Source organism: Prionailurus bengalensis, chromosome D3, assembly GCF_016509475.1.
Source record: "Prionailurus bengalensis isolate Pbe53 chromosome D3, Fcat_Pben_1.1_paternal_pri, whole genome shotgun sequence".
NCBI lineage: Eukaryota > Metazoa > Chordata > Mammalia > Carnivora > Felidae > Prionailurus > Prionailurus bengalensis.
Window position 1 is genome coordinate 24,492,184 of NC_057356.1, and position 11,364 is coordinate 24,503,547.

Consider the following 11,364-nt stretch of genomic DNA (forward strand, 5'->3'; position numbering starts at 1 on the left):
GGGTTGCAGATGTCCGTGCCAGCCTGGCTGCATCTTGGGAAGGGAAGGAAAAGTGAATGTGTAGTTTTGGCATAAGTGTTCGGAACTGTCCAAAGGCAGTCAACACACCAACTCATGATCACGACACGTGGTAGAGACAAGGTGTCGCCTAGCGCGGTGAGGATGACACGCAGAGGATGGGACGAGACGGGGTGGCAGCTGCTGACTCAGGGAGGGGCGGGTCCCGGTCATTCATGCTGGAAGCAGCTTTCAGTCCCCTGGGGGCACTCTGCCTGCCTGCCACTCTCAGAGGGTGGTGCCTGGATGCTGGCAAGGATGGTGGCCCTGGTCTGAAGGCAGAATCAACGGGATCTGCTGAAGGGTGTACGTCACAGGAAGGGAGGGTCGCAGGCAATACCTTGTTTTGGGGAACAAACGCCACCTTTTGCTGAGACCTTGGAAGTGGCAGGAGGAACGGGCCTGAGTTCCATCTTGGACACGTTCAGTTCTGAAATGGCCATTAGACACCTGTGCCGACGGCTGGTTACAGGAGTCTGAAGTTCAGGGAGAGGCCGGCGGGGAGAGGACTGTGTCCTGTGATCACTCTGGGGTTCACAGTTTGCAAAAACGAGGAGGTCCCAGGAAGGAGTGGTCAGTGAGGGCAGAGAGCGACCAAACTGTGAACCTGGGCAGTGAACAGTGGGTTTGGCAGCATGGATGCTGCCGATAACGTTTACAGGAACGAGGGAGGGCAGAGGTTCCAGTGGAGGGGGTTGGGGGCGGGGGGAAGAAGGGGCTAGGGGAAGGGGGAGGAGGAAAGGCAACGCAGAGAGAGAGTGTAAATGACCCTGAGGAGGCTGCTGGAATCCAGAAGGTAGTGGCTGTGGGTTCAGGACAGGGGGCAGCACAGACGGCCCACAGGCCCCGCTCGGAGCACAAGCCACGACACTTACCCTTCCCGGCGGGACCTCGTTCCCCAGGATTCCGGGGTAAATTCAGATTGTGTGCACGCAGCACATCCACAGCCCCCAGCTAGCTCCTGCGCGTAAGGGGATGCTTGTGACCTTGAAAAAAACATCGAAGCCACAGAGAATTCTAACTGCCCTCTGGGCACTTATGTCTTGTCTCAGATTCTACCGAGCTGCCCAAGCGCCTCAGCCTCGACAGCTCGTCCTCCCTGGAATCTCTGGCCTCGGCCCAGTCCGTCTCCAATGCCCTGCCCCTGAGCTACCAGCACCCGCCCTTCTCCCCCACCGGTGCGGACAGCATCGCCTCGGACGCCATCTCCGTGTACAGCCTGAGCTCCATCGCCTCCTCCATGAGCTTCGTCTCCAAGCCCGAGGCGGGGTCGGAAGGCGGGGGCCCCCGCGGCCGGCAGGACTACGACCGGTCCAAGAACGCCTACCCGCAGCGGTCCACCCTGCCTCGGGGCCAGCTGTCCCCCCAGACCCGCCCTGCGGGCGGCAAAGATGAAGAAGAATACGAGGGCTTCTCCATCATCAGCACCGAGCCGTTGGCGGCCTACCCGGAAAACCGGAAGCTGCGCTTCTCGCCAGATCACAAGCAGTCCCGAGTGGGGACGGCCGGGGGCGTGAAGGTTTCGGTAAGCTCCAAGGGCAGCGTGAGCACACCCAACTCTCCGGTTAAAATGACTCTGATTCCCAGCCCCAACTCTCCCTTCCAAAAGGTTGGCAAACTAGCAAGTTCAGACACGGGAGAATCGGACCAGTCGAGCACAGAAACCGACAGCACCGTGAAATCCCAAGAAGAGAGCAACCCAAAGCTCGATCCACAAGAGTTGGCCCAGAAAATTCTAGAGGAGACGCAAAGTCATCTCATCGCGGTGGAGCGGCTGCAGAGGGGCGGCGGCCAGGGCAGCAAGAACAGTCACCCGGAGGACGGCGGCGGCCCCGGGCCCAACGGCGGGGCCGTCTTCAGGGCGTCAGAGACCAGCGCGTTCAGCAGGCCTCCCCTCTCGCACCCCAAGGGTCAGCCGTCACCGGTCACTGCTAAACCAAAGCCCCCAGCCAGAAGCTCGTCCCTCCCCAAGGTGAGCTCAGGGTACAGCAGCCCCACCAGCTCGGAGGCATCCGTCAAAGACAGCCCGAGCCAGCACGGGGGTCGGCCGTCGCCCGGCGCGGACTCCCACACCTCCCTCCCCGACCAGCCTCTCTTTAAACTCAAGTACCCCAGCTCTCCTTACAGTGCTCACATTTCCAAGTCGCCGAGGAACGTGTCCCCCAGCTCCGGCCATCAGTCTCCTGCCGGGAGCGCGCCTTCCCCGGCCCTCTCCTACTCGTCGGCCGGTTCTGCCCGCTCCAGTCCCGCCGACGCCCCCGACATAGACAAACTGAAGATGGCAGCCATCGACGAGAAGGTGCAGGCCGTGCACAACCTGAAGATGTTCTGGCAGAGCGCACCCCAGCATTCCGCGGGACCAGTGAAAATATTCCGGGGCCCCCCTGGGACGATGACTTCCAAAAGAGACGTCCTCAGTCTCCTAAATTTGTCTCCTCGGCACAACAAGAAGGAGGAGGGAGTGGACAAGCTGGAGCTTAAGGAACTGTCCATGCAGCAGCCTGGAGAAACGCCACAAAAAGCGCCTCCCAACGGCCACTGGCGCACGGAGACCACGGCACTGGGCACGCTGCCCCTGCCCGCCGGCCCGCCCGCACCGGCTCCCGCCCGCCCTTTCAGACTTCCCTCTGGCAACGGCTACAAGTTTCTGTCCCCGGGGAGATTCTTCCCCTCCTCCAAATGCTAGAGCGCGTCTCACAGCCGCGGGCTCGGGCTGCAGCAGCCGCCGAGACAGGCGCACGCTCACGGGCCCACGCCCGCCCGCACACTGAGCGCGGTGGCCCCACCAGCCACGTCTCGTTGGGTGCTCCCTCGGGGCGTGGGCCGCCGCCACACCCCCCGCGCCCCCATCCACGAGGCCAGAGGCCACCCTGGGCCAGAGCCACCACAAGCCAGAACTTCCCGTGGTGTCGGTACCGGAGGCTCGTGGAATCTTCTACATGCTTCACCCAATGTTTACCTTGAACTCCCTGCTTCTCATCTCTGATGTGACTCTTCCACAGGATTTTTTTTTACAAAACGGTCATGGTTCTGGGTGGAGAGAGGAAAGGGAGCACATATTTTGCTAAGAGGCATATATGCAGTACCTTTTATACACAAATACAAATAGAGCTTTTTTTAAAGGCTTTCAGGTGCTGGTTGGGGGAGGGATATATAAAATCTAAGTTGAATTCTACATGAAAGTGTGATATTAGCCAAAAACAGAATGGTTTTTAAAATGCCAATGATTTGTAATTAAACTGTAGCAATTCTGGTCGAATGATCGCATAACATCACAGTAGCAATGCAATAAACTCACTGTCCAACAGCACTTCCGTCCTGAACTCCACAAACGTCCTTGGGGCCCCACTGTCAACCAAACTTGAATTTTCTAAAAAAATTTTATGTAACTCTCTTCTCCAGGCATTTTAGAACTATGCAATTGTGATTTAAAATGCAACTTTGTGCTTTGAAAACATTATTGACCTTTTTTGTACATGGATAAACAACTTGGTTTTATTATCGATAGTACTTTGCATTTATAGCTATTATTTTTAAAAAGCTCAAATTTTTTAAAATGTCAAATTTTGAATAGTCATCAGTAAGTAATTATCAAGTTTGCGGGGGAGGGGGGAGGTTGAAATTATTCAGTTTCCTTGTAAGCAAAAAAAACAAAAAACAAAAAAAAAACAAAAAAAAACCACAGCTAACTAGATTTAACCAGAATGGAACTTCCAGCTCCTATTCCCTTCGGCAGCTGCTTTAATTTTATTCTCTTTTCCCAACTCCAGGCCTCTGCCACCTCTCCCATCTAGAGCTGTTCCCGGGCTCCCGCAGCCCCAGCTCCCCATGTCTGTGAGCGGTACCCTCAGCGTAGCGGGGACCGCCCCCTCCCCCCCCCCCCACATTACACTTTAATGTCCACAGCCTAAGAAGTGGGGGGGCGGCTTTTGCTGGGATTTACATCCAAACGGTTGCTGAGCAGGGAAATAGACATTCCTGAAAGTGTTGTCCTGAACAAACAGGGTAGGCATCTCCTACAGCCGTGACCTTACGCCCAGGTTCTCGTCAGCAAGGCTGTAACAAAAGACAGTCTAGGTGGGGGTAAGCATTGACTTCTAAAGAAAGAGATGAAATGCTAAAAATCACACTAGGACCAACTTTAGTTGGAGAATTTGAATACACCTCTTTTACAGAATTCTAAAATTAAAATCCTCCCGCCCTCCCCGTGGGGAGTGTCACACTGAGGTGGGCGGCCACTGGGCCCGCGACACCTGGAGTGGACGTGAGAGGCGTGGCGGGAGGGGCACCAACATTAAGACCCCCAAGTAGAGTCTCTAGCCTCAGGTAGGATCTCACTTTCTCAGCACACACTGACCGCTTGCCCTGTCACTCGGTGAACCCTGAAGAGAGGGAAGGAGACTATTTCCTCGGCGCGTTACTCCCCCCTGAGCCCCATCATAGGGCCTTTTTCGCCTTCACCCCGACAGACAGCAAGGGTGTCCCGTTCGCGCCCTGACCCCGACACCGGAAGACAGACACTTCACGAAGAAGCAATCACGAGGTTCTGGGTGTCAGGAGGGAAAAGCCAAACGGTAATAGAAGTCCCAGAGTAGCCAATGAAAGCAAGTTCATAGCACTGTGCATTTAGATAGTGAAATCAGGTCCCCACAACAAACACAACACCTCAGAGTAAATTTCTGAATCCCGATGTAGATAGTCAGGCGGTTCCTTTCTTAGCCATCTCCGCCCTTTCCCAAGTGCCGAGCGGCCCCGGAGGACCGGCCTGGGGTGTGTGCTCCCCGTGTGAGCACACGCACCCCCGTCCACCTCCAGTGCACGCCCCCTACCACCCAGACCGCTTTCCGTGGTGATCGAGCCGGCTAGGAGGTCTCGTGGACCCTGACCCGGCGTTAGTCGTAACCACACTATTGTTTTAGGTTTCGTGTCGAAAAACCAAATGGTGTACGTGACCTTCTTTTTTTTTTTTTTTTTTTTTTTTTTTTTTTTTTTTTTTTTTTTTTTTTTCCTGTCCTAGAGCTAAGCTTCAATGAAGGAAAGCTTAACATGATGGAACAATAAGGACCAATCTAAAAATCACTGTAGAATCGCCACCTGCTTATGTTTACTGTCTTGGTGTTTTCTTTATGAGTGAAATGGATGTCAAGTCACAGGAGATTTTTCAGGCTCCTCCACGGGAAAAAAAAAAAAAAAGTATGCACTTAAAAGTTATGTGAGACTGTAAAATTCACAGATTTCTTTGTACAGATCAGGGGTTCGCAGACCGTGACCCACAGGCTGAATCTGGTCGGAGGCCTCGTTGTTTATAGCCATGAGATAGCAATGGATTTCACATGTTTAAATAGTTATAGAAGTACCTCCATAATATTCTCGATTTTGCCTCTTGGCCCACAAAGCCTACCATACCGGATGCCTGACCTTTTAAGAAAAAGTTTGCTGACTCCTGGTGCAGGAGACAGAAAACACAATTAGAATGTTTTGTTTCTACAGTGTAGGGAACGTGAGTGTCGAGTCGTGGATAAAGTTGGCATGCATGGGAACCCTGAGCCATGGGGTAGAAGCAAAGGACTCCCGCACAGTCCGTGGCTCTTTGCCCCGCTTGGAATGATTCAACGGCTGTGGGTAAAATGAACAAAACCATCTTTTCCTTACCGTGTGCAGAAAGCATTGGATACATTTCGTTTTCAGCTCAGGAAACTGGAATGTCCTGCCCCCATCCTCCTCCATCAGATGCAGATACACTGAGCACAAGCAATAAAATCTCCCTCCTTGGCATGACCACAAAGCAAGGGGTAGATCCCATCTGAATTCTCACCGGTTGGCGAACTTGTTAATAACCAAGTCGAAACACCAGGACAAAATGAGCTACTGAAACTTAACGTTTTGATCCGCCTTAGCGTGTAGTGAAACGAAAATGTTGTCACTTCATCCTGTTTGAAAAACATCGTGGTCCACTCTGATCCTCGCTGGGTCTCAGCAGGACACACTGTCCTTGTCCCGCTCTGGCGTCCCAGTGAATCTCGGTAAGTGGTCATTGCAGCAAGTCCCCAGCACACGCCCGACCCTCCCCCCCACCCTACCCCTACCTCCGACCCCCCTGTCGCCTCCCACCGCCACTTGGTTAGTTACTGCTCAGTGTGGAAGAAATAGGGCGTGGTACTCCAGTTGCTTTCAGTAAGGAGGCAGAGGGTGAAAACTGTCATTTTCATCACACATTTTGTTGTTTCACCTGAAAGGATTGTTCACGTGGTTTGTGAGCTGGGCCCTTGCTTGTCACGGTTCTTTCAAAGATGTGAGGACACATGCGGTCACCTCTCCCCGCCTCAGACGCCTTCCCCGCTTGGCACTCGCCCCCCACCCCCTTGTATGCCGTGTTAGCCATCCTTGGCCTAGATGGACTTTTTTTTTGTAAATTACAGTTTCCAGATGGCATTAAACTTTTTATATTACGAAATTTACCATGTAAAAAGAACTTCATATTTTTATTGAGATTGTTAAGGCACTTGGCCTTCCTTTGTGATTTCAGTGTCTATTAAAGCATGAGTTCCCACGGTTTTAAGTGCTGTGTCTGAGTCACTTTCTGCACACATTCTGCGCTTTCCAGGTTTCCTTGCGGGACACAGAATGGCCCTGGGTCATTAACGAGCAGTCTGTCATTTTGGAGTCCTTATAAATACACTGTAGCCTCACGTTTGCCAGGAGGGGAGCCCAAGAGGGTGCACAGGACCTGCCGGTGGGTGGTGAATTAGAAGACTGAACGCCTCTGATCTGCGATCCCAGTCCGAGGACCAGAAAATTCCACAGTCGTGGACGTGTGCCGACAAACAGAGTTCACTACCACCAGACCCCTGTAACTAAAGAAACTTCCAAAGGAGGTATTCCAGAAAGAAGGAAAACAGTCCTACCTGTAAACGTCTGAGAAGCAGGAAGGAAGTGTGAGCAGCCAAGTGAGTGTGAATAAATTAAAGACAAATAGTGATTGTATAAACATTAACATCCTATACGAATAGCAACAAAAAAAATATCGGGCAATACTATGTAACACACGGATGTTAAAGTGCTATAGGTTGTTTGGAAGAGAAGAAAGCATAGACTATTTTTAGAGTAAGTTAAACACATGCTAGACACACAAATAGAAACAGAGGATTGTACCAAACTAGTTAATGGAGGAAAAAAATATTTTTGTTACACGTGCTGCCAGAGGGAGCACAGAAAAAAATATTTTTAAAACTTGGTTGATCTAAAGGAATAGAAAAAAGAGAACAACAGAAACCATTTTTTAAAAGCAGGACAAATGTAAGATGAAAGAAAACTACTAGCAATAAATGTAATCGAATGAACTGAATTTAACAATTAAAAAGGAGAATGGGGGTGTCTGGCTCAGTCAGTTAAGCATCCAACTTTTTTTTTCTTTTTTCTTTTAATTTTTTTTTTAATGTTTATTTATTTTTGAGAGAGAGAGACAGAGCACGAGCTGGGTAGAAGCAGAGAGAGAGGGAGACACAGAATCGGAAGCACGCTCCAGGCTCTGAGCCGTCAGCACAGAGCCCGATGCGAGGCTCAAACTCACGAACTGTGAGATCACGACCTGAGCCGAAGCCGGACGCTCAACCGACTGAGCCACCCAGGCACCCCAAGCATCCAACTTTTGATCTCAGCTCACCATATCATGATCTCTCGGTTCGTGGGATCGAGCCCCACATTGGGCTCTGCACTGACAGCATGAAGCCTCTTTGGGATTCTCTCTCCCCCTCTCTCCTTACCTCTCCCCATTGCACACTCTCTCTCTCGAAATAAATAAACTTAAAGGGGAATAATGATGGCAATATGCCACATGCTCTTTAAAAAAACGATACGCCACTGGACGCCTGGGTGGCTCAGTCAGTTAAGTGTCGGACTTCAGCTCAGGTCATGATCTCACAGTTCGTGAGTTCGAGCCCCATGTCAGGCTCTGCGCCCCTCCCCCACTCGTGCTCTTTCAAAAATAAATAAATGTTAAAACAAACAAACAAACAAAAAAACCCCAATATGCCTCTTTGGGGGGGAAAAAAAAACCCTACCAAAGCACAAGGCCCAACAGTTGACGATAAAAGATCAACAAAATAGAAAGTAAAAGGCACTAATAAAAACAAAGAAGATCCATTCTCTAATGTTAAAAAACCTTAGCAGAAAGGCAAAATTCTAATTTGTATGCGGCGAATCATATCATTTCAAAATCGATCAAGTAAAACTGGGCAGAACTACGTGTTTGGAGGACAGCACTGTTATAATGGGATCTCACCTTCTGCTCTCAATCGGTGGATCAAGAACACAAGCCAGCAAGCCTACGGCAGGTTTCAATAACTCGGCAAACAGGCTCGTGAAACGTCAGAGAACCTGGTCTCTGCCAGGGGATCCACCTTCTTCACAAGAGCACATGGGACAAACTACGGAAACAGATCCCGGACAGGCCATGCAGCAAGTCTCAGCAAAGACTGAGGAGTCTGTATCCCGGCCTCCATGGGATGAGAACACAGCACCAAGTCAGCACCAATAAGAAGGCGAGAAGGTTCCAAACACTTGGGTATTTTAAAATGCACTAACAGAGCATGTGAACCATAGAAGTGAAGGGAGAAATAAGAAAATACTACACATCTAAGCCGATAGATGCCTCCAAAGCCACCCTGGGTGTTCGGGGGCTTTACTTTTATTGACAGAAATGTTTCTTACTTGTTTTATTCAAGACTGGAAGTTCTCACAGCGGACCACAAAGAATGTCATTTCCCCCCCAGTAAAAGTAAAATATATAATTTGATTTCTGTTTCCATGATTTTAGGAATATGTAAATTATAGAATAACTTAAGAATAAAATTAGGGGCACCTGAGAGGCTCAGTCGGTTGAGCATCCGACTTCAGCTCGGGTCATGGTCTCCCAGTTCATGAGTTCAAGCCCCACATCAGGCTCACTGCCATCAGCTCAGAGCCTGCCTCGGATCCTCTGCCCCCTCTTTCTGCCCCTCCCCCTGCCCGCACTCTCAAAAATAAATAAGATATTAAAAAAAATAAAATTAATTTAAAACCCCATAAAAATTAGTGGGATGCAGTTGAAGTGGCATTTCAAAGAAAAATGCGTAGCCCCTAACGGTTCATATTCACAGCTAGGGTTCAAAATATGTACCTGCACGAGCCCCAACCAGTAAGAAGGGGTGAGTGTGACCCTACTCGCGTGTACAGACATGTGTTAGGAAAGAACCCCACCACTGAGCTAGCCGACCGATCCAAGAGGTTAGCAAAAGAATGAACCCAGAGGGAACAGAAGAGAGGGGAAAAGAACAGAAAGAAATTAAAAAGCAATATAGAAGATTGAGAAGGGTGAAGTTTGCCAAAAAGATAAAGTACACTCACTGCTAGGAAGACTGGTTGTGTATGTGAAGACCGAAGAAGAAAAGAAAGAGAAAGTGGATGTAGCTCAAAGTGCTGCAGAGATGAAAACCTAAAATAATATGGGGCCCCCTGGGTGGCTCAGTCGGGGAAGCGTCCGATGCTTAGTTTCGGCTCAGGTCATGATCTCCGGTTCATGGGTTCCAGCCTCGAGTCAGACTCTGCACGGACAGTGTGGATCGAGTCTGCTTGGGATTCTCTCATTCTCTCTCTCTCCCCCCCACCCGTCTCTCTCTCCCCTTATCTCTGACCACCCCCCCCCACACCCCGCTCTCTCCCTCTCACACACACACAAAAAAAGAATAAACATTAAAATACTACGAACAGGGGCGCCGGGGTGGCTCAGTCGGTTGGGTGGCCGACTTCGGCTCAGGTCATGATCTCATGGTTTGTGAGTTCGAGCCCCGCGTCAGGCTCTGTGCTGACAGCTCGGAGCCTGGAACCTGTTTCAGATTCTGTGTCTCCCTCTCTCTGACCCTCCCCTGTTCATGCTCTGTCTCAAAAATAAATAAACGTTAAAAAAAGTTAAAAAAATAAAATAAAATACTACGAACAATTTTGTGCCAATATATGCGAAAATGCAAAGTAGCGCCTCATAAGGTTTAGGCCCACACACGGGGCGCAGAACGACGGACTTCGACTGCAGGACGACGGCGCCTTCACTGGGGAGGGAAGCGGTGGATTCCGCTCCAAAGCAGCGACCACGAGGGACTCCACACGGCACGGTGCCACACAGCTCTGCTCACTCGTACGTGTGCACGCTTCCATAAGGAATTCAAGAACGGGTCCAGTGTTTGCAACTGCACGACAATAAATTAGATTCTCTCGACTTTTAGGAAAAACATGAGAAGGTCTGGCGCAAGAAGGGAAAAATAAAGAAACCAAAGCCCATGAAGCTACAACAGCCATCGTGCCTCCTTGCCTTTTACCCGACTCTTCAGGTATCATTAGAGACTTCAAAACCGTACAGGCCCAGATGGTTTCACGTGTATCCCAGCAAACTTTCAGGGCCAGAAAAATCTCTTTTCAAATTGCTTCAGAAAACATAAAAATAATAAAAGATATTCACATCATTTCATGATGGTATTCTTTTTTTGTTAACTTTTTAAAGTTTATTTACTTATTTTGAGAGAGAGAGAGAGCAGGAGAGGGGCAGAGAGAAAGAGAATCCCAAGCAGGCTGCACACTGTCAGCACAGAGCCCGATGCGGGGCTCGAACTCACAAAGTGTGAGATGATAACCTGAGCTGAGAGGAAGAGTCAGATAACCGACTGAGCCACCCAGGCGTCCCTTCATGATGGTATTCTTTTTTTTTTTTTTAATTTTTTTTCAACGTTTATTTATTTTTGGGACAGAGAGAGACAGAGCATGAATGGGGGAGGGGCAGAGAGAGAGGGAGACACAGAATCGGAAACAGGCTCCAGGCTCTGAGCCATCAGCCCAGAGCCCGACACGGGGCTCGAACTCACGGACCGCGAGATCGTGACCTGGCTGAAGTCGGACGCTTAACCGACTGCGCCACCCAGGCGCCCCTGATGGTATTCTTAATTCCAAGATCAACAGTCTAAAAAAAGAAAGCAATAGGCCCATTTCATTTATGAATCTAGACATAAATATCCTACATAAAATACTGGCCATTAAATCTCTGTGTCTTTGAAAGTAGATCTACGGATTAGTTATTGGGGCATTATCAGTCTTGCTGACCGACACACTCATGGCATTGCTGAGGGGCCAGAGTCCTGACCCAAAGGCATCTGTACACACCCTCACGTATGGAAAACCAGTCGCCATCTGACTACGGAGAACAGGATTACCCTGAGAACTTGGATCGGCTGAACTCTATGGTTTACGTTGTCATTAGGCAGGAAGCAACTCTCTTATACTCCT

General features: G+C 50.0%; 1 protein-coding gene across 4 annotated transcripts in view; it reads left to right on the forward strand.

Moving 5' to 3' along the window:
- The window catches only part of TTC28 (tetratricopeptide repeat domain 28), a 636,432-nt gene extending 629,816 nt beyond the window's left edge, over window positions 1-6,616 (forward strand). For all 4 annotated transcript variants that reach the window (XM_043558040.1, XM_043558041.1, XM_043558042.1 and 1 more), the window contains one exon: window positions 1,110-6,616. In XM_043558040.1, the coding sequence (XP_043413975.1) occupies window positions 1,110-2,743 (1,634 nt within the window). In that variant the 3' untranslated portion in view covers window positions 2,744-6,616. The remainder of the gene's footprint in view (window positions 1-1,109) is intronic.
- Window positions 6,617-11,364: the final 4,748 nt, after the last annotated feature.